At 33.2% G+C, this 24,367-nt stretch overlaps 1 protein-coding gene across 3 annotated transcripts in view; it reads left to right on the forward strand.

Moving 5' to 3' along the window:
- The window catches only part of Tfec (transcription factor EC), a 49,982-nt gene extending 29,972 nt beyond the window's left edge, over nt 1-20,010 (forward strand). For 2 of the 3 annotated variants that reach the window (XM_013020059.1, XM_013020061.1), the window contains 5 exons: nt 8,120-8,234; nt 11,374-11,433; nt 13,805-13,880; nt 18,251-18,398; nt 19,254-20,010. In XM_013020059.1, coding sequence (XP_012875513.1) covers nt 8,120-8,234; nt 11,374-11,433; nt 13,805-13,880; nt 18,251-18,398; nt 19,254-19,634 — 780 coding nt within the window. In that variant the 3' untranslated portion in view covers nt 19,635-20,010. The remainder of the gene's footprint in view (nt 1-8,119; nt 8,235-11,373; nt 11,434-13,804; nt 13,881-18,250; nt 18,399-19,253) is intronic. The other variant, XM_013020060.1, reaches the window with a different exon arrangement.
- Nucleotides 20,011-24,367: the final 4,357 nt, after the last annotated feature.

The following is a 24,367-nucleotide window of genomic DNA, read 5'->3' on the forward strand; positions in this document are numbered from 1 at the left end:
CTTCAGGCTCAGATCTACTTCCTGTGTGTTACATTCATATATTTTACTGCTTGCAATACAAGTCAGACTTCACATGCCTATAGAAGCTTTAGTTCCTTTTGAAAATCTGCTTTTGGTTGATCATGAACTACAACAAAAATAAAACCTTTATCTCCAAATTCAAGGTTTTCCACCTGTCTCAGGATTACTCCGATGCCCACATCTACTGTTTGCCTTAATCAGAATCAGAGATTTCCAGAATCATATATTTTTTTCTTAGTCACCATGTCCTGTCCTAAAGCAGAGACTTGTTGATTATTTTACTCAGCATCTAACACAGTGTCTGGCATAACCAAAGTGCTCAGCACATTAAATAAATTATTGTAAAATGTGCCCATGGTACAGTAATCATTGTTCCCATGAAAAATTCTACTTAGGAATTCATTTGATAGATAAAAGGCAGCAGCTACAAGAACAACAATAATGCCTACTCTGTATTCAATACTAACAAGTAAGATTTTTACAAAGCACTTTTTCTGAAACATTGCATGTAAACTTCACAGGAAACTTTTTTACAAATGAGGAAAGAGGCTTAGAAAAAATTTTAGTTACTTGTTGAGGTTTATATATTAAGTGAATAGCGGACTCATAGCTTGAATCCAATCTTGTAAGAGACCAAATACGATGGTCCTACCCTATCTGTCATGTCAACATATGCAAAAACATAGCTATTACATGGAAATGTAGACTTGGGGGGGATATGAAGGGACAGTAGGCAGGTTTGATCTTCTTTCAGACTGCAGCTGAATGATTGTTTAGCCTCTAAGTTTAGATCTGTCTCTATAATTCCCACCCATTGGTCTTAGTCTAACCCTTTATTTCAGAGATGAGGTTGTGTATAATAATTCATTTCTTTCGACATATATCGGTATTTTTCAATCAGGTATCTGTAAATGCTGGTGGCATTTGGCAATCTAAGTAAACTCTTATAGTTCAAGACCATTCCAGAGATGAGGACAGAGTAAATATTAACAACCCCTGGTGCTTAGCTAGAACTTGAAAAGACTGAATAACATCAGTGAGCAAGCTTTTGTCAATCACAATCTAGACCAGATTAGTCTTAAAGTCCAAAGAAGAGCCAAAGTTCACCTTAGGACACACCTCTCTGGTTATTGTTTGCAAGTTAAAGGAAAAGAAAACGATGAAGGAGAAAGAGAAAACCATTGCTATTGTGAAGGTTGTAGACCCTTCAAAGTTAAAACTGGTGAGCAAGTATATTTTGGAATTCTTTCCATGTTTGGAGATGAAACCAGCTTAAATACTGAATTAAATCTTTATAAATTAATAGTCAATAAAATAAGGTATGTGGAAATTGAGTTTTGAAATTTGTAAAGTATAATTTACTGTATTGACAAGCTTGTTTATCTATGAGTTGCTTTTAATAAGTGGTCTGAGCCACAATAAAAATGATTATAGCTGGCTTAAGAAAGGATTGTTAAAATAAATGTTTTATTGTGTTTTTTTTACCTAAAAGGATAAAGGTTTCACTAATTGTTTTAATGTTTATATTGCTAAGAGTTTTTTTTATTAATTTAGTACTAAATGGATAATATGCATATAAAATATGTGATATGAAAGTTCTTGTTATTCTCCTCTTTTATATGCTACCTTTTTTGTGTATGTATTAAAAGCCAACTTTGTCAAATATAAGGTTGTTTCTCCTATTCCAGCCCCACTCATTATTTTTATTCACTTATATTAGAGGAAAAATAATAATAACAAAATAACACAGTGGGATTTCTCTGGTCAGTGTTTGTCATTCAGGCCCCATAGTGATGCTTTAACAAATAAAATAAAGTTAAAGGTAAATCAGTGGTGTGTGTCTTAGGACTGGGAAAATCTGGTTTACTGACTCTAAATGAATAAACACCCAAAAGGAAGAAAGATATTCTTTCAAGTGTACGTTTTTCATGTATGCATACATTGTAGAATGCGTGCCTCCCTGTGGTGTTCTTCTTTAGACCCGTAGTTTATTTTCCTTTTATGTCTACAGTTATTCTGTTTAATAGTCTCCTGATCATTTTTAACCATTTTAGGTTCACGGTGAATGCCTTCACTAAAAAGCAAAACAGAGGATCTAAACAACTTCAAACTTGCTGTCAGTTTCCCTTGAAACTCACACTATGTGACATATCACACGTACACTCCCACAGACTGATTAGGATTTTTTTCCTTTTGTTATATATAAACATCAGCAAATCATTTGAAAATAATATATACATATATATATATATATATATATATAACTTCATATAGACATTCTGTTTTGTATTTGTAAGGAAATTATCTAGTTGGTCACGTATCTGTATATACACATGTGTATTTCCAGAAAAGCCTTGGGATTTCCATACGTAATCCAATTTCAGAACATGATGAGTGTATGCTATGGTGCTCTTTCTCTCTTTCTAGGTTAATACAAAAGAAGAGTATAGAAGCAGTAACTTGTAATTAAAATAGAAGATTTCTAGCAGAGTTTTTCAGTCTTATTGTATTTTAATATAAATCAGATTTCCAAATGAGGGAGAGTATTCGGGATGGCTAGAACACTCAGCAAAGTATGAGAATGCAATTTTATTCTCGATATTTATTGATTGAAAAAGGTATAGGGAAAGCTCAGTAGAAAAGAATAAAACTAAGAAAACAGTCCAATAATTTCCTATTGTTCCAAACATTTGAGATTAAATGTACTAAAGGCAAGAGTCATAGTAAGAGAGGGAAGAAAGAATCCATTCTTTGTATTTATCAGACAAGCTTGGATTTAAAGCTAAGCCTTTTAGTTGCTTACAAAGCTATTTTGTCTTGAGATAATTATTTAATTGATACATAATTGTTTCATTTTCAAAGTTGTAATTATGCTTTTTATTATAATTATAATTATACTTATTATGCAATTTGATTTGGTTAATATTTGGCAGAGAATACTCAACTATGAGTTAGCATGAATGTTATGATAAAGTTTGTGTTTCATTATCTTTTAAGAGATTCTCCATCTATGAGTTCACATTTAAATTTCTGAGAAAATAATGTTTCCCATAATGGTTGTACATTTCCTTCAGCAATGTTTCAGGATTCTGACTTTTCCCTCCTTGTTTCCTTTTAATAATCACTGGTACAGTGAGTGGGAGGTGGCATCAGAGGTGTTTTGATTTTCATGTTCCCCATTACTAACAATGGTGGACATCTTCTTATGTGATCACTAGGTATGTACATATTCTTGGGGAAAAATGTCTATTTATGGCTCATGCTCAATTTGAAAGTTGTTTTCTTAATTTATTTTGTTCCTGGTAGTTGCAGAAGAATATATGGATATGTGTATGTGTGTGTGTGTGTATGTGTGTGTGTATACATAGAAAGAGACAGAAGAGAGACAACTGACATGATTTCAAGTTCTTAGCCTCTATATGACTTTCAGGTAGTTTATCTTATTATGTCATTGTCTTTTCTCATACTTGTTGGTGATTTGATCTACAAAGTTTTAAATTTTACTTAAGTCTCTCCTTTTTTTCTCTATTGCTGAGATTTTCGTATTATATTTAAAAAGATCACAACCATATCAACTGTCATAAAATTTTTGCTGTTTTGTTCTAAGACTTTTTTTATTGCTTTTTAAAAACAGTTTTATCTTATGTTTCATTCTTTAACCCATTTTGAGTTAATTTTTAAATATGTTGTGAGATAAAGACCCAACTTCATTCTTTTCCTGTGGCTATTCAGTGTACCCAGCACCATTTCTTGGAAAGAATTATCGGTAGATAACCTTGGCACCCATGTTAAAAAAAAACGTTTGACCAGATATTACAAGTTTTATTTCTATCCTCATCAATATCCTTAATAGGTATGTATATCTCTTTTTATGCTAGAACAACACTATGTACTTTACTATAGCATTGTAGTAAGCTTTGAGAACTGACACTTGTTTTTTTATTATTAATAAGTTTTTTATTGTGAAAATACTGTACAGAGGGGTTACATTTACATGAGCAAGGTAATGAGTACATTTCTTATCAAGCATTGTTGCCTCCTCCTTTGTTTCCCCTTCCTATCCCTGCCCTCCCCTCCCTACCTTCCCTGACATCTTGTTCATTTACAAAACTGTTTTAGATCTTCAAGGTATTCCATATGCATTTTAGTATGTAATGTTCTATTTCTTTAAAATGTAGCTAGTATTTGATAGGAGTGACATTTAATCTGCAGATTGTTTTTAGTAATAGTCTCATCATTAAAAAAAATGTTGGGCTGGGCTGGGAAGGTGGCTCAGTGGTAGAGCGCTTGCCTTGCATGCTCAAGGCCCTGGGTTCGATTCCTTAGCACCACATAAGCAAAAAGAAAAAAGCCGGAAGTGGTGCCGTGGCTCAAGTGGTAGAACGCTAGCCTTGAGCTGAAGAGCTGAGGGACAGCGCCCAGGCCCAGAGTTCAGGCCCCACGACCGGATCCAAAAAAAAAAAAAAAAAAATGTTGGGCCTTCCCATCCATAAACATGAACTATCTCTTGATTTATTTTTTATTTTATTTTATTTTTTTGTTGTCGGTTGTGAGGCCTGAACTCTGGATCTGGGCACTTTCCCTCAGCTTTTCAGCTCAAGGCTAGCGCCCTAGCGCTTGACCCATAGCACCACTTCTGGCTTTTTCTGCTTATATGGTGCTGAGGAATCGAACCCAGGGCCTCATGCATGCGAGGCAAGCACGCTACCACTGAGCCACCTTCTCAGCCCCTCTTCATTTGTTTAAGTCTTCTTTAATTTCCCTCAGCCATATGTTTTAGTTGTCAGTGTGCTAGTTTTTCTTTGAGTTGTTTATTCCTAAGTATTTCATTCTTTTTTGATACATTTTAAACAGAAATGAGAGGAAATTGATATTTGTGATGTGCAATTTGGCCAAACTCATTTGTTAATTCAAATATAGGTGTTTGGGGTAGAATCTTAGGACTTTATAACTTTAAGTCATGGGCCATGTCATCTGTGAACAGAAATCACTTCGCTTACTCTTTTCCGATTTATGTAACAGTTGTTTCTTTTACTTATCTGATTATTCTGACTATAGCATCCAATATCTATTGAAGAGAAATGGTAAGAACAATCAGTTGTTCCCTTAGATCATACAGGAAAACTTCCCCTTTAAAGATGTACTACATCTTTCAGTTTATTTAGTTTTCTTTCATTTTAATTAGTCTTACTACAATCATGTAAAACGTGTTATTATTTTCACCAAAGGAGAAAACCTTTGCTTTGTAAATCACTCTCATATTAATTGTTTTTACTTCTTTATATTCTTATTTTATTGTTTATTTTACTTTTTGGGTTTTTAGTGAGGAGAATTGGTACTTACTTTATTTAAATAATTCCAAAAATGGATCTACTTTCCTCATATTGTTAGAGCACAAATTTCATTTAAGGCATTTAAAAATGGTAGACATTAATTTATGTGCATGTTCATTAATTTTAAATTCATTTAAAATTTTTAGTGTAAGTTGTTTTTTTGGTTGGTCATGAGGTTTGAACTAGGTGAATTCCCTCAGCTCTTCAGCTCAAGGACAGTGCTCTACTACTTGAGCTACAGTGGTTATTTGGAAATAAGAGTCTCATTGACTTTCCTGCCCGGGCTGGCTTTGAACTGCAATCCTCAGATCTCAGCCTCAGCGTAGCTAGGATTACAGGCGTGAGCCACTGGCACCCAGCTCAATTTAATCTTTTGTGTGCTTTTCAGTGTGATTCTTTGTCATGCCCTTTTTTTTTTGTGTTCTTAATCATTAAACCAAAAAAAAAAATACTTTTTTCCCTTCCTTCCTTCCTTGTTTGCTTCTTTCTTTGTTTCTTTCTCTTTCTCTTTTTTCTTTTCTTTCTTTTTTCCTTCCTCCCTTCCGTCCTTCCTTTCTTTCTTTCCTTCCTTCCTTCCTTCCTTCCTTCCTTCTTTCTTTCTTTCCTTCTTTCTCTTTCCTTCGCTCTCTTTCTTCCTTTTCTTCTTTCTTTCTTTCCTTCTTCCTTTTTTTCTTTTTCTCCCTTTCTTCCTTCCTTCCGTCTGTTTGTCTCCCTCTTTCCTTCTTTCTGTGTGCCAGGACCTGGAGCTTGAACTCAGGGCCTGAGCTCTTGTACCAAAGCTGGCACTCTATTACTTCAACCATGGCTCTAGTTTCAGCTTTTTGCTGGTTAATTGGAGATAAGAATCTCATGGACTTTCCTGCCCAGACTGGGTTTTATTTATTTATTTTTATTATGAAAATACCATACAGAGGAGTTACAATCACATGGGCAAGATAGCCAGACTGGTTTTGAACTGAGATCCTCAAATTTCAGCCCCTGATTAATTAGGATACAGTTATAAGCCACTGGTGCCAGGCCAGTTCCTAGTGTTTTGTTCAGTATATCCATTATGTTTCTCAAAGTAACAATGAAAATGTTCAGATCAGGTGGGTGATGCTTGAGCTTTTCAAATATGATCTTGGAAAATTCTATTTAAAAATATCATAAAATGGCTTTTAGCTTAAGAAAAATAATTGCCTTTTTTATTTCCTCCCAGTTAGTTGTATTTGGTTGAAACATATAGAATATCTCAAATTCAGCCAACTAACTTTATCCTTATTTTGTAGTACTGGAAATTGAATGGAGTAAGTACTTGACCTACTTGATCCTTCTTTCTGGGATCTATAATGAAAAAGAACATTAAAAATGAGTTTATTGTACTGGGGGTAATTTGGTGCTAGAGATGATGGTGATCACGTGAGAATTGATCATCATGTGAGAATTTCTAAAGTATCAGCACTAAAAATTAACATGAAGGAATAAGTAAAATAATGACTGTGAACAACATAAAGAGAAGAGTTTTACTGTAGTTAATGATAAAGATACTATTTCAATGTATATCAGAATACCATATGCAGGCAAGAGAGTCTTATTGAAATGAACATAATTAATATATTAGATGATTTTAACTGGATTTTCAAAGTTTATTTTCCCTCGAAATACACAATATTTACCACATATATCATAGCAGTTTATTACTCCAGAAACTAATTTGGTCTTAATAAAACCCTCATATTTATTTCCATTTTGATTTTATAATATAAAAAATTTCTCTCAGGTTGAATTGGAGTTCTGCAAATACATAAAACTATAGTGTTAGATGTCATATAATAATCTTGTTAAACTATTTTTGATTATACTTATTGTTTTTAGTCATTTGGGAAAGGAAAAAGTTACTTTTTATTCAGTTTTTGGCTAACTGCCCAGAAATGGAATAAAGATGGTTCTAATGGAAATATTCATATCCTATGTTGTTAATGCAGCTTTTCCTGGAAAAAATAGCTAATAACTTGAAATATGAATATTTTTAAATTTAGTTTTCTTGAGCAATCAAATCAACAAGTTTGAATAAAGAGGCATTGCAACTTAAGTTGTGAATAATAAAAAACTTTAACTTTCTGCACAATTGTTTCCACGAAATACTTTAACAACTGCACTGTGTTTAATTGGATGTGCTCTGTATTCACTAGAGGCAAAAGTAGGTTTAGAATATTTGTGGTTGGGATCTTTTTTAATTATCTAGAACATTAAGTGTACAGTAAGAAAAAATACCCATTCCAGAATGGAGAGTTTCTCACTTAATGAACAGTATGAAATAGCCTAGAATGTGAGTTGTCTGTATCATTGATGTCATTAAGAAACTCCTGATATTCAACAATTAAACCTTATTAGTGGTATTCAATGAACTTTCCAGCTTTGCTAGATATGTATTGATTTTTTATACAAAATGATATTTTTAATTTCATTCATTTATAACTATGTCATATGCTGGCTCAAACCTACATAACTTTGTAAATATTAATCAGAATTTTTTCATGCATGAACTCATTTCTCATCTGTTTAAATATAAATAGCTTTTTTACAGTATCTTATACATAAACAGCTCATGCATATTTCAAATTAGTCAATGCACACTCTTGTTTAAAATTAAAATGTGATGTAGTATAGTCTCATCATTAGTAACAAGGTGACAAATTTAAAATGAGGAATTTAAAGTTCACAACTAAATATATCCAAGTACATGGAAAGCTAATTTATATTATTTTTCTTTTTTTTCTCTACAGCTATCTGGAAGTATTTTGGATGTGTATAGTGGTAAGAAGGGGATTTCACCAGTTAATATGGGTCTTACAAGTGCTTCCTGTCCAAGTAATCTACCAATGAAAAAAGAAATTATAGGTAATGTTGGTTTTATAGTTTTACACTTTAAATTTTTATCAACTACATAAGATATAAATGACATCAATTATCATGTTAAATAGAATTTTAATGTGAGCAAAATAGTTAAAAGGGAGAAATTTAAAAGGTAATTTCCAATGTGTGTATTTATGTATGTATATACATAAAATATATAAAATTGTATATATATCTATATCATCTGTCTATAGAGAAAGAGAGCATGATGAGTCTACCATATTTACAGATTTATTCCACACATTTTGGATCAAACATAGAAAAAAATAAAAATTAAAAATTAAAAAATTCAAACTCTGTAATTTTAAAGTTCTTTAAAGTACCTCTGCTCACATTACATTATTTAGTTGGTTTGGAGAAGCTCTCAATCAGTCTTGGTAATGTTAGTTGTGTTTAAATCACTACATGATTTGCTGGTTTTCTACTTTTTTAATTTTGTAGAAATATATTTTCTCAAATGCAATAGTGTCCAAATTAGCAAAGTAAAAGTTATGGTAAAACTACCAAGTAAATGTGCTTAAATGCTAACGTTGGAAGGAGGCATGTCTTCAGCAAAAGTGCTGATCTCTGTGCATCTTGAATATTTGTGGGTTTTCCTTAGTGGTAGTCTTCTTATAAGATAGATACAGATAAAAGGGTCTACTGCAAACAAATACATACATATGCATTGCATGTGTAGTTATGTGTGTGTGTGTGTAATCTTATACCTATCATATGTTTATTTGTGTGTATATGTGTATATGTAATAATTTTGACCTAGGTTCATTTGCTATTGAATAGATGAAACTATTAACATGATTGCAAAATAAAATAATATATTAAATTAGGGAAATAATTTTTGTAAGTATCAAGAAAAGCTTAGTTAAATTTTTGTTTTTAATTTGTGTGTGTGTGTGTGTTTGCCTTGGAGCTTGACATCATGGTCTGGGCACTGTCCATAAGCTTTTGTGCTTCAGGCTAGCATTCTATACCTTGGGACATAGCCACTTCCAGCACTTTTGGGGGCTGACTTCCAGCTACTATCCTTAGCTCTCAATTTCTGGAGTAGCTTTGATTACATGTGCGACTCGCAACTGTTGCCCAGCTGGTTTAAACTTTTTTTTTTTAATAATGGATTTCATGATGACTTATATCTAACTTTCTCAATTGAGTAAACAAAAACTTCCATTTTCATAGTTCATTTCAAAATTATTTCAGTTGAAAGAAGTTATAGTCAAATACTTCCAAATATATAAATGAAGGACGCAAAGGAAGAGTTATTTTCTCAACTATAACATTGTTTAGAAGAAGAAATGGACAAGTTCAAGGATTTCCTTACTGACAAGTCCAGTGTTAGAACTATAAAGAGTAATATAAAATTCACTTAAATTTTTTTGTAACAAGTGATTAATCAACTAAAAAATTTCTAGGCTTAATTCATTCAGACAATATTAATGACTTTAAATAGAACTTTTTTTTTGGTCCGACATGGGCCTGAACTCAGCCTGGGCACTGTCCTTCAGCTCTTCAGCTAAAGGCTAGCGCTCTATCACTTAAGCCACAGCGCCACTTCTGGCTTTTTCTGCTTATGTGGTGCTGAGGAATCGAACCTCATGCATGCAAGGTAAGCATTCTACCAACTAGTGAGCCACATTCCCAGCCCAGAACATATTGTTTTATTACCTTTGTGTGTGTGTGTGTGTGTGTGTGTGTGTGTGTGTGTGTGTATCTGTGTGTTTTATGTATGTGAGAGAGAGACAGAGACAGAGAGACAGAGACAGACAGAGACAAAGAGAGACAGCGACACACAGAGAGGGACAGAGAGAAAGAGAGAGAAAGAGAGAGAGAGAGAGAGAGAGAGAGAGGGAGAGAACACTGATCCTGGGGTTTGAACGCAGTGCCTGGATGCTGTCTCTGAGCTTTTGTACTCAAAGTTCACTTTAGTACGTGAGCAACTGCTCCACCTCTAGTTTTTTGCTGCTTGATTAGAGGTAAGAATTTTGTGGATTTGCATGCCCAGATTGACTTCCATTAACAATCCTCAGATCTCAGTCTCCTTAGTAGTTATGATGACAGGCATGAGCCACCAGCACCCAGCTTGTTTTACTACCTTTTTTAAAAAGCGTAACAATTCTGAGAACAATGTAATATCTAATTTTATGTAGTCATGAGTTTCCCCTAAAATTTATAACTTTAAACAACTATTTACAATTTGATGTAGTCTATGAGGAACAGGAATCCAGGAGAAGCTTACCAAACTGATTCTGACTCAGTCTTTTGTAGAGCTGTAATCCAGACATCAGCTAGAAGTACTCAATTGGACACTTGAATAGGATTGGTAGATGCACTCCCATTTCTAGGTCTTGCAAGGTAATGCTGCTTATTGACAAATAATCTGGTTCATTGTTGCTTGGGTACCCTCATGATATCATGACTGGTGATCTCAGTGGAAGCTGACGTCTTCTATGATCTAGCCTTGAAGCCACACTGGACATTTCTATAAAATTATGTTGGTTTCACAGGTAAGCTCAATTCAGGGCAGGAGAAATTACAAAAAGTGTGAATATTAGGAAGTAAGAACAATTGTAAGCCATTTTAAAGGGCAATACCCACAGCCACAACCACATAATCCACAGAGTGTAGTGACATTTATTTGAAAGATAGCAGAGAGTTGTGTGTATACTGGAGGAATGCAGTCCCAAGTCTTTGGGCATAGAAATTTTATGTATGAAGGATTTAGGTTGGAATAATTTCTATATCACAAGGTTCAGAAGATAGTAAAAGAAATGGTAGACAGTTTAATACTTTTGTATACTATATTTCTCTCGCAGTCATCATGGTAATAATCAGGTGAATTATTCATATTACTGATGAAGAGCCTGAAGACAGGAATTTTGGTGTTTGATCACGTAATTACTAAATGGAAAACCAGAAAAATAATAGTCCAAGTTTTACTACTCCAAATCTTGATGGCTTTACTCTTGACTTCACTTGAGAATTTTAAATTTCTCAATATTTGTATAAAATATTATTTTTATCATTTTGGATCAAGCAATGTACATTTCATGTAGCATTTCTAAGGTATGTTCCCTAAAAAGGTTTGAAAGTATTAACTAAGCAGTGTTTCAACTTTGTTCCTTTTCAGTAGAAACTGACCCACGAGCTTTGACAAAAGAGAGACAAAAAAAAGACAATCATAATCTCAGTGAGTATAATTTCCTATTTGTGAAATAAAATTAATGTAAGAAGAAATGCATGGATATTAAATTGTATTGTCTTTTATTGATGTCCTGTAAGTACTTGAAGTCAGAGGATCAAAATTAATTTGTACATGCTCTGAATTCTGAGCTACTTTGGGAAATGCAAAATCTGAACAAATTGTTTAAATAGGGATACAGGTGGACCCATTGCAACGAGATGTAGAAGTCATTATGTCAATAAATGAACTTTACAACTTTGGGGGGGGAGGAGAGAGAGGGGTATGGGAAGGGATGGGAAGGGGAAACAAAGGAGGCAACAATGCTTGATAAGAAATGTCCTCATTATCTTGCCCATGTAATTGTAACCCCTTTGTACGGTATTTTCACAATAAAAAAAGAGAAAATTTACAAAGCTACGTATTTTCACAAAATGAGACATGTTGAATTTTCTCCCTTGATTGATATCATTCTCAAGTAGGTACCTCAGATAAATACATTTGCTTCCATGTGCCCTGTGTTGTGACTTTTTGATCCAAAGACTTAAGAAAAAAGTGGCTACAGAAAATGTATAGCATTTAACTGTCAGAAACTTAAGTCCAGCATCTCATTTTTCTGGATTTATTCTTTTCTTCCTAGTGATTTGTCATCTCAAAGGCATTGCTTATGTTGTAATGCTGAATTTCCCAGGCTTCCTTGAGGTTAATTTGACTCTGATAAGGGGTCACAGGAGACAGAGAATGTGAGCTTTAGAGTGCTTAGTTTTGTCACAAGTGCTTAAGTATTTCAAGTGGGCTTTTGGCTAATTGAGTGAGAATCTTTTCGTTCTAGGAGCTAAATCAAAAACTGAGAAAAAATAAAACAGAATAAAAATAAATGGTAACAAAGCTCTGATGTGAACAAGTAATTTCCTTATAAGTGATTGGCTGGATTTTATTCTGGTATGAATCTGTGTATCTGAACTCCTGTCTAATGTACCTTCCGTATCATAGTGGTGACAGCTGACTGTAGGCAGAAAGAGCTGACTAGTGGTTTTAAGAGTTCTGAGAAAAATGATGGCATTCCCAGAACCCTTAAGGATACACCAGATAACTTTGGCTCAGATTATGAGACATAAAAGAGTGGGGAGGGTTGATGGCTGGTGGAAGCAACTAATATAGACTGAGAAACTATAGAGTTTTCTTTTAGTACATCTGTTAATGAGTACTGCCCTTGTTCTTCCTCTATTGATAGCTGCAGTTTATCAACAGGTCACTTAATGTAGTGTATTATAGGTGTCTGCTGGGTGCCTTATCCAAGTGTTTTCTAATCTGGATCTAGAACAACCCATAAAACTATAAAAATTGTTAGAGCATAGCAAAAGTACAAGGCAGGTTTCTCTTCCTCCACGTCTAAAAATGTAAGAGGTATAGGTCAAGTTAGTAAGTGCTAAATAAAGTGCATTTCATTCTTCCTAATGACTAGAAGACCATGAGTGAATTTGACATTCCTAGTCATCATTGTTTGACCTGGGAATATTGTGATAATGCCAGGACTCAGCTTGCTGCCCACCTACTTCTCTCCCCACCTCTATTCCATTCTGTGCTTGGGATGGCTTCAAACTGAAACCCTATGGATTTCAGCCTCTCAGCTGTCTAGAATTAAAAGTCTGAGCCACTGGTATTTTTCTATAGCTCTTGATTGAAAATATTAGGCACATAAAATTGACTGCTCTTAGAATAAATATTGGACACATGTCTGACCATATATTTGACATTTATTGAGTAGTTACTATATCTATATATATATACACATATATGTAGTTGCCATGTGTTATGACTGTATGTAAATGCCAACAAAGAAAATTGTCTTAAAATCTATATTAGTAGTTCTTAAAATAGGAGAAGTTTGAAAATCACCAACATATATATTACTAGAAAAATAAATTAATAGGTATTTGCACACTGTAATGTGCTAAAAACTCAGGAAAATATATGAATAAGTAAGCATGTTACCTGGCCTCAGAAGATTACAACCTTGATGGACCAACATTTGTGTGAAATAACAAAATAAACATATATATACACATATATGTTGAGACAACATGTATTTATGTATGTGAGTAAATATTATACCAATTTAAAGAACAAAAATACTTCTTTTAGAAAAAGAGGATTAAATAATTTAAAATCATATATTCACATTTCTAATGTTATAAATTGTATTTTCTGATAAGATATATTTGAATTTTGATTTTGTTATTAAGCAATATTCACTTTTGACTAAATTTTAAATAATTTTTCTCACTATTTTTCAAGTGATTTAATAAGAAAGTTTACAGCTGACCAAAAGTGAACTGTGCCTTAATGAGAATAATCAATAATATTTCTCCTTTAATAGTTGAAAGAAGAAGAAGGTATAATATTAATTACCGAATCAAGGAGCTTGGCACTCTTATTCCAAAGTCTAATGATCCGTGAGTTCAAAATAATTTCTGTAATAATATTGTGATTTCAATGCCCCCCAAAAATGGGTGGGAGGAAAGAGGGAGGATAGATTCAATGATGAGGAAACTAAGCATCTCAACAGCAAAGGTAAGGCTATTGCTGGGCTCATGTTAAAATATTCCAGGATACTCAAGCATCAAGGTTGTCACAGCGCTGCCATCTGAACATAGGAAATACATTTGCTTCTAAATTCATAGCTGTTCTTCTTGTATAATAACAATAGCAGCAATTTCACTGATGATGTCAAAGATATTTGTGATGATCACTGGGATATTGCTTATGGGGTTAAAACTTATTCCAATTTACAATAAAATAAAAAATGGAATTGTCACATTTTTAAATTCTAGAGACTCTCAAGTCATAAATAGAATTGAAAATTCTGTCAATGCTGGGTGACAGTGGCTTAGCCTTGTAATCCTAGCTATTCAGAAGGCTGAGATTCTAGAGTCACAGTTGGAAGCCAACTCAGGCAGACAAATCTAAGAAACTCTTAGATCTAATTAACCAGCAAATCACTAGAAGTAGATGTGTGGTTTTATTGACAGAGCACCAGCCATGAGCAAAAAAAATAAGAAAATAAATAAGAGAAGTGAGAGTACCAGGCTCCAATATTGGCATAAAAATCAAAAGAAAATGAAGCAAAAACCCGTTGATTGATGCCAATCAGATTTTATTGGCAGAGTCCAATATTAACTTTGAGACTATAAATCAAGAAATAGCTAATCAAAGTGTCAATATAGAATGTTGAATGATTATATAAAAACAAACTAATATGGATCTTTAATAACCATTTGGAAATAATCTGTAAATATTAGCTAGATTTTAGTTGGAACTTAACAAATTTTGGACTAATTGAGTATGACTAAGAATGTTTATTAAAGAAAATAAGCAAATACTCATTACTTATAAAACCATGTTAGGAAGTTTGGGAAATTGTAACCCTTAACTGGTAGCAGGAAAGGAACCACTGAAGTAGTATAGGTTTTTTTGATAAAGAAACTATTAGAGTATTATACATTGTACATAAAAAGGATATAAATACCCCATGAAAAGTTCATGACAGTTTTAGGGGCTAAGAATGCCTCAATTTAAACATATCTCTCAGATTTATTTGCACATTTATCATCACAAATAGCTTTGAGATCATCAGTGAAATTGCTGCTATTGTTATTATACAAGACTCATCTGAACCTTAATGCGCCTCCTGATTAAAATTAATTTTACCATAGGAAATCAAAACAAATACATAAGACCAAATTCAGTAGTTACTGTTTTTATGTTAATAGACATTTGGAAAAGTGTATTTCTTTGCAGGTCAAAATAGTGGAGGTAGGAAGGAAAAAATATACTTTTGTTTGAGAAAATCACAAATCCAACATTCATTATGATGTTTGCATTTTTTATATTAATAATTTTTTATTGTGAAAATACCATACAGAGGGGTTACAATTACATGAGCAAGGAAATGAGTACATTTCTTATCAAGCATTGTTGCCTCCTCCTTTGTTTCCCCTTACCATTCTTAATTAAAACATTTTATTGCTTTCAAGTGGATGTGAATGCCTAAAAGACAAAAGACTTCTCATAGTTTTGTCTGATTAATTTCTACTGCAATTTATACATTGGTGTTTCCTGCTTTGGTCCTAAGTCTATTCAAGCTTTTCACCAGCCCCCCTTTAAAGTTTCAAGATTTTTTTTTTTTTTGTCAGTCATGGGGCCTGAGATCTGGGGCCTGGGTGCTGTCCCTCAGCTCTTCAGTTCAAGGCTAGCACTCTACCACTTGAGCCACAGCGCCACTTCTGGCCTTTTCTGCTTATGTGGTGCTGAGGAATTGAACCCAGGGCCTCATGCATGTCAGGCAAGCACTCTACCACTGAGGCACTTTCCCAGCTCCAAGTCTTAAGGTTTTTTTTTTTTTAACAAAAATTGTTTTATGAGAAAGGAAGGGCCATTATCAATATTCTCTTTTGTAAGTACTAAAAGTAAAAATTACATGAGGAATACTTTTTATTGAATGCACAATAACAATAACTCTTGAAAACTTACCAAATATAAACTAGATATAATCCATGATGATGACAGAAGATTGGCATGTATCTCCTGAGGGAATGAAAAGGTTAACAATTTTATGCAAGTTGTTTGAAAATGATTATGACTATAAAGAACATTTATAGACATTTTGTTAAAGTAAATGAACATCAATAGTAAAGTAATATAATATCCATGAAATAAATGGCATTTGTTCTGGAAAAAAAGAGAATCATAATGTGTAAGTGAAATTAAAGGATCTACAATCTGAGGCCAATAGGAAGATTATAACAACTGACAAATTTAATTCAGTAGCACATTAACCACAATTATTCAAAAGCTTTATGAAACTGTGCTCATAAATGGACATGTAGAATATAATGTAATGTACAACTACTTAAAGATAATAAAAAAGCTACCTAAAAATCAAGAACTAGGAAATAACCAATGTATTACTGTTCAACCAAATTACAAATACATTTGTGTTTATTCCTAAATCTAACACAGTTCTAAATCAAAATATAAAACACCTCATTTGCTGATGTAAAGACCATACACATTAATGTTGACATTTTCCTTTTCTAAACAAATGAAATCTCAGTTTAACTCACTGAGTATGTTATTCTTATTGAGTTGTTCCAACATTCTTTCTTTAACTATGCTTTTATGTTTAGTATATGTAGGGTACTTACATATTTTTTTAATTTAAAATCATTTTAATTCTAATTTGCTTGAAATTATCATGGAAGAGAGGCAGAATTCCTAGAAAAAGTTAAACAATTTAATAATAACTTTCATTTATTCCAATGCTTTCAAATAGCATGAATGAGTCCTTTTGAAAATAGCACACTCTAGGTACAAATTGAAAAAAGACATTGTGTTTTTTCTACTATTATTTTGAAAATTAATCTCAGCTCTAGATAAACAGGTCTTTGAATTTGGAAGTTTGCTAGCAATACACTTCACCAATAACCTTAATCTTTTTTCCTCATGAAATGAAACAAAACTCTTGCTACTACTTAAAGTTTTAGTTCAGGAGGCTACAAATAGTTCTATTTCAGACACTATTGCTTCCATGACAAAAGTAGCTAGTCTTTTTATATTATCCTATCATGCAATAAATTCTTACAAGTAGCTATTGTCTCAATAGCTATCAGAACAAGATAGATCACCTAGACCCAAACATGCATTTCCACTTGGTGGTAGAAAAATGGATCTTCCTTTAATTTGTAATTGCTAATGACATAGTCAACTAACTTTAATTTCCAGTGAGACACATTAAACTCATAGCCTTCATAACTGCGTTTTCCCACTTCAGATGAGAATAAATACAAATTAAAGTCAACACGTAGGACTATGTAAACAAAAAAATACATTTAGAATAATATTACATTTCCCCGCATAGTTACTTTATGCTGTATTTACAACATCTTATGTTATTAATCTGAAACAGAGTATTTTCAGCAATTAGTTTGGACTTATTCTCTGCGCATTATCAATGCTCATAAAATATTACTATCCCTGATTTATATTCTCAGGCATTAAAATCAGTAGCTTGTTCCACATTTCCATATTGAAAATTTCTCTAATATGAAAAATAAATTTTATAAAATATTTCCTATATTAGAGACAAAAGTTTACCTAGTAATATTTCGTTGTATTTATTTACCTTAAGCTTGTTTAAAAATAGGCAACCATATCTAGCATTTTTAGCTACTCAGCTGTTTGTGCAGAAAAAATTTTTTCAAATGGTGCAAAATGTTTGCTCTTTTGCATAAAGTGATATTGTCAAAGTCTGGTATGTTACAGAATCAATCCGGATTACCATTCAGTAGAGTTTTTATTTTTTTCTCTTACAAACAAAAGCAACCTTATTAGGAAATAAGTTAAAAGATTGGTACATTTGAAATGATCTTAAAATTTTTAGGCTTAAGTTGCTAGTAATGTACATTTCCTAGTTCATTAATGCAGAAATACTGAACATAGATTTTAATCTTGGAGTTAATAATAAAAGCAATTTTCACTAAAAATATAAAAACTGTAATGGTAGAATCATGATATTGCATTTAGTTCTCCCACAAAAAGTCACTTTATTACTTTCCTTTGACACTTATTTTCATTCTGGGATTAATTTTACTATATAAGGGCTTCTTAACTATTCTATTAAAATTTCTATTCAGAAGCAATAATATCTAAGAGTGAATAATAGTCATGTAAATCATTATTTCATATTAATGTAAAAGATTTTGTAAGTTCTTATGAATTCTGCTGACATGCACAATTGTGAAAAGGTTATCTCTCCGCTCTACAGTGATATGCGCTGGAACAAAGGAACCATTCTGAAAGCATCAGTGGAGTACATCAAGTGGCTACAAAAAGAACAACAGAAGGCTCGAGAGTTAGAACACAGACAGAAGAAATTAGAGCAGGCGAACAAGCGACTTCTCCTCCGGATTCAGGTTTTTATAAGACTGTTACCATGAACTGCATAGCTAACATATGGCATACTGTGTCATACGTTTTATCTGTTTTATTCATTGGTCTCATTGACTTTCTTATGAACAGTTTTTCTTGTGAGAGTTCATTTGATCATCTTTGATGGCCCTTTAAGTGTTTATCAGTTACTTTTTTTTTTTTTTGTAAAATTTGGCTTCAATTTGAAGCCAATTGAGGTGAATATGCATGCATACATATATCTATATATATTTAGCAAATGCAGAAAAATGAAATTTGTTTCATAAATACATGTATTATCCCAGCCCCAAACATAATACTAAGTAGAACATTTGTTTCTATAGATAATATTGGACACTAAATTCTTCCCTTCTGTTTAATTTCTTTGGCAACATTGCTATGAATTTTATTGCCTCAAGCCACATTGCAGTAGTTTATATTAAGCCACTTCTCATTGTTCATGTGACATGAAGTATCAAAATATGGGGTTTTATAACCTTCTCTTTTTCTTTTTAATGCATACATTTACTCTATTTCCATGAAATGGCCCAGAATTATGGAGAGAAATTAATCAGTAAGAGTAAATGGGAGATAGTCTACTATTTCCATATGGCTATTTTGTAGTGTGAGCCACTAAGGGGCCATCATATAACATGAATAACTTTGGAGATCATTGAGAGGAGAATTTTTCAAAACCTGGGTGATTTTCTTGGGGTTACTTTGCAGGCAACAGAAATGCACTGAATTTTTTTCTTTGTGAAGAATACTCTTCATTATTTTGGTTCTAATTTCTGGTTTATTCTCTAGAGTTATATCTTTTTTGCAAGCCATTATATAATGATTCTTGTTTGAAATTTCAGGAACTAGAAATACAGGCTCGTGCCCATGGGTTGCCAGCCTTGACTTCACTTGGCATGGTTGGTTTAGAGGCTCACCTCACCAAACAGCAGAGTCACCCTGAACAGAATTCAGTAGACTATTGCCAACAACTGAACCTATTTCAGAGAACAAGTCCTGAACTCTGTGATCAAGCTATGGCCTTCTCTGATCCTTTGTCACACTTCACAGATTTATCATTTAGTGCTGCTTTGAAAGAGGAACAAAGATTGGACAGCCTGCTACTGGAGGACACAATATCCCCATTTGGAACAGACCCTCTGCTATCTGCCACTTCCCCTGCGGTTTCCAAAGCAAGCAGTAGGAGAAGTAGCTTTAGCTCAGAGGATGGGGATGAGTTATAAGAAATGCAAGCTCAATCTATCAACTAGTAAACAATTTCATGTCAGTGCTATGGTCTATGTTTCATACATTGCTTTTGTTCCATTTTTCTGAAAGAAATGTGTTGTTCATGAAAAACTGACTAGAAACAACAGAAGGACTTACAGAAAGACAAATCCCGATACTACATAGTCCAAATCTACCTAAATTTTGTTTTCCCAGTAGGCAACAAGTCTGTATTGATGTCTTAAAAACTTCAGTGTTAACAAGTTATTAACAGACTGTGAAGAGAAATTGACTGAAAGATACAACCCTTATTTTAGTCCTTCTCTTTAATATTCTACAATTCACCTCTTAGATTTGTGCTTAAGAATCAACAAATGGGGCTGGGAAGGCGGCGCAGTGGTAGAGTGCTTGTCTTGCATGAGGCCCTGGGTTCCATTCCTCAGCACCACATAAGTAAAAAAAGAAAAAAACCGGAAGTGGCGCTGTGGCTCAAGTGGTAGAGCTCTAGCCTTGAGCTGAAGAGCTGAGGGACAGTGCTCAGGCCCAGAGTTCAGGCCCCACGACCAGACCCCCCCCCCAAAAAAAAAGAATTAACAAATCCAGTGATATTGCCTCTTTTTTCTGTGGGTCCCCTGTCCAGACTTCAAGCCTGATGAGGAAATATTTACAGATTTCTTTGTCATGTAATTGAAAAGTGAATCTATAATCAACATGAGAATTTATTAAAATAAAGAGAATTTGTTTTAAATTTTGTTACGAAAATAATCCCAATGCTTTTGGTTAGCTCAATTCCATTGGTTCTAACAGTGTTCTGACACATTTATGTCTCTTTCTTCTATTTAGAGTAAGAGAAAAAAATGGATAATTTTCTTCAGCACATAATTAAGAATTTCATCATTTCCCAGAAACATTTACACATGTGTACACAGTTTGGATAGGGCATATTATTTCATTTTTTCTTCTTTCTTCTGATTTCTCATTAGTAACAGAATCACATCACAAATTCTCCTTTCTTCTTCAAGAGATATCAGACAATCAATTTCAGCAAAGAAAATGTAAAATGGTCTCTTACTAAGAAATTGTTTCAGGTATTCAAACTTTTTCATTATGCCCAAAGTTGGATGGCATTCGATGAAGTTTTCTCCAAATTGACTAATAAAAGTTACATAGACAATACAAATAATTAGTAAATGCAGGACCTATGTTACATTCAACTCTGAATCTAGTATAAAGTTGTTTTCCCCCAAGAACTCAGAGTGTCCTGTACTCTTTGGTGACTTTGTTACCATTTCACAAACACATCGACAATGTCTCACCCTGATTTTATTTCTTGAGTCTGCTTTAGGTTTGGGAATTGGGTTACCAAAGATGTTGCTGTGTATTATGCTCCACATCTGAGAGGTATGGTGATCACCTAGTCAGACAGTATTTATGAAGGATTATTTAGAATTTCAGTGAGTTCTTGTTCTATAAAAACATTGAGCAGACAAAGATATGGTGGTTGGGGGGAGGAAGCTGGATTAATAAGACTATGTGAATTAATAGAATTAAAATATAAGCTTAAACTGTAAAATAGAGATGTTTAGAGAAAATGAAAATGTTTACGAAAACTGCAAAATTCAATATCAGAAATTCTATGTGAGGAAGGTATCTTTGTGAAACAGTCAGCACAAAGATCTGCGCGACCTCTGAAGATGCTCATTGAATAGTCATGTCATAGAGGATGAAATGGGGTAGTAGGAAAAAACTTGTTAGTATTAGGAAGAAACCTAAAAATGCAAAGCAAAATATCTATTACCACCTTGAATGAGGTGTAATGTTATGGATTATTGATCATTGAAATACTGATATGTGAAAACTGTTCACATGGAAAATAGGTCACCACAAAACTTTAGATCCTACTGTTGGAGAAAGTGGAAACATAATAAATCCTTATCACATGATGAATATATCCTTCTTAGCTTCCATCAGTAGCCCTGATTTTGGAGAATTAAATGAATTTTAATTGATTAACATGAAAAACACTAATTTTGAAGACTAATCAATGTAGTTGGAGTTTATCTGTGCACAAGCCTGGTATTTCTATCTTGAACAAGAATCATTAAATTATGTCTTGGGAAGAGAATATAGCTCTTCAATAGAATGACAAATGATGTAAGAGTAATGACATCAATGGCGCAAGACTTTTCAGAATGTGGAAAGAGAAAAGCGGATAAGATGAGAAGAGAAACCAGAATCTAGTAAGATGTATGTTTTTCATGGACCTCAAGAATCTCCTTTCTGGGGTTGGGAAGGTGGCTCAGTGGTAGAGCGCTTACCTTGCATGCATGAGGCCCTGGGTTCAATTCCTCAGCACCACATAAGCAAAAAGAAAAAAGAAAGCCAGAAGTGGTGCTGTGGCTCAAGAGCTGAGGGAGAGCACCCAGGCCCAGAGTTCAGGTCCCACGACCCAACCGGACCTCCCCCCCTCCACCCAAAAAAAAAAAAAAAAAAGAATCTCCTTTCTCTGTAATTTGAGAAGTTAAATCAAATTATTTTCAATTCTGATAATAAGGGCAGAATTTTATCATACGGGTAAAAAGCACATACTTAGTTTTCTGGCACTTGTTTGTAATCCAGGCCCTGAAGAGAGTCAGGAAGATCAAGGACAGCTTATGATATTTCACAACAAACAAAATCACTCAGCATAAAATATCCTTTGAAAAATGCTTGTGAACCTGATTTTTACTCTTGTGATTCTGTTAAATATCTCTCTCCTACATTCCCCAGCAGTATAAAACAATCAACTCCACAAACTTTGCCTTTACAACCCCATGCTCTCCTATTCCAATGCTCCCTCTTTATTTTAAAACATCTGCATTTTTGCCCATGGAAGTAACTTTTTTCAGTTTGGTTGTGGGGCTTGAACTCTGTCCCTGAGCCTCTTCATACTCGAAGATAGTGCTCTACCATCTGCACCACAGTGCTACTTCTCGTTTTTGAGTGATTAATTAGAGATAAGAGTCTTATGGGAACTTTTCTGCTCAGGCTGGCTTTGAACTGTAATTCTCGGATCTCAGCCTCCTTGAGTAGCTTGGAATACAGGTGTGGGCCACTGGTGCCTGGCTAGAAGTAATTTTTAGTTGTGTTTAATTTTAATCTTGTTATTCATATACAAGGGAAATGTATAAAAGAAAAGGGAGAGTTATTTTCCTAAAAGAATTATGCTATGAGTAAGTTACATATTTTGGAACTGTAAAATATGACTACTATGTTTAAAAGCAAACTAAATTCAAGAATCTTGTCTAGCATCAGAGCAGTTACTTATGACATGCCGGGCTAAAATTAATTCAGCTCTTTAATCTTAATAATAGTAATGTGGTTAAAAATCTCTGACTTTAATAGCATTTTATATATATGAATAGTTGATGTAACATTGCTATAATTATAATCTAATATTGATTATATCAAGAAAACATTGTTAATATAAGACTGTATAATTTGTAATTATTGCTATTTTTCATTTTAACAACAAAGCAAGGTCTTATTTTCTAAGAAAATGAAGAGCATTGGTATACTTCAATCCATATATGAATTTTTGTACAAGTACTTTTTAAATGCAATAATATTTTCTTTGCATAGATTAAAAAATACTATAACCATTAAATCTTTTAACATTTTTTTTGTTCTGTCTTTGTATATAGAATGCAGTGGAAACATAGAGTATGGGTGAATCACCTGAAAAGATACTTAGCAGCCATGAGACTTCATAACTGACAACTGCTTTCCATGTAGCCCATGCTGAAAATGATGCTCCAATATTTCCCCATTATTGAACGTAATTGTTACATTTTCTAATAGGGTCTCCTGCCATCTGCTTCTCCATGCTGTTATGCCTTTGATTTATGGAAAATATTTATCAGAATGTTGTAAAATTGCTAACAGGCAAATGGCAGCAGTGAGATCACTAAGAAACTGCAGAACCTTTTAATATACAAGATACTCCCCAGACAATCTAGATAAATAGAATACTGTGTTTTAATATGTAAAATGTTTTAAAACTGCTAATTGGTATTGACTAGATCCATCCCTTGATAATTAAGTTAATAAGAGTTTTGGTGATAGTAAGATTTTCTAATATGTAATGCCACATTTATGATTTTTTTCCTACATACCTGCTTCAAAAATGATGAAGCATCAATGTTTTGTTAACTATAACAAGTTATACTTATCATGCTATCCCATGTTTAAATATGGGCTCTTTGTTTTTTATGACTAGATAATGAAAAACATAGTAAGTACCAAAAAGTTAATCAATATAAATATTTCTATGTATAAACAATAACCAACCTAATGCACATAAAAGTAAGTCAGGGATTTTTTGAGCAGTATTTAAACTGAACTGATGAATGAATGGATTTTATAATTGATTGTATGCTGTATGTGACTGTACAGGTGTTGGTGCATTTGTACATGAATGTCAATGAGGGAGCTTTAACATTTTTTTCTAATCTCTATCTGAGAAAGGTTTTCTTCAAATGAGAATTCTTGTGTTAGGCTTTATTATATCATATGTCTGTAAAACATCTTAAGCCATCTTCAAATTTCTTTCTTTGGAAACACATGCACACACATACACTCTCTCTCTCTCTCACACATACACACATACACACACCTTATTCTGAGTTAAGTAGAAATATGAGGAAAGCTATAACATATTTTAATATTTTTATTGTAACAGGCAAAACTTATAAAATATTAAAATATAATT

The sequence above is a fragment of the Dipodomys ordii genome, unplaced genomic scaffold (assembly GCF_000151885.1).
Source record: "Dipodomys ordii isolate 6190 unplaced genomic scaffold, Dord_2.0 Scaffold48, whole genome shotgun sequence".
Classification (NCBI taxonomy): Eukaryota; Metazoa; Chordata; class Mammalia; order Rodentia; family Heteromyidae; genus Dipodomys; species Dipodomys ordii.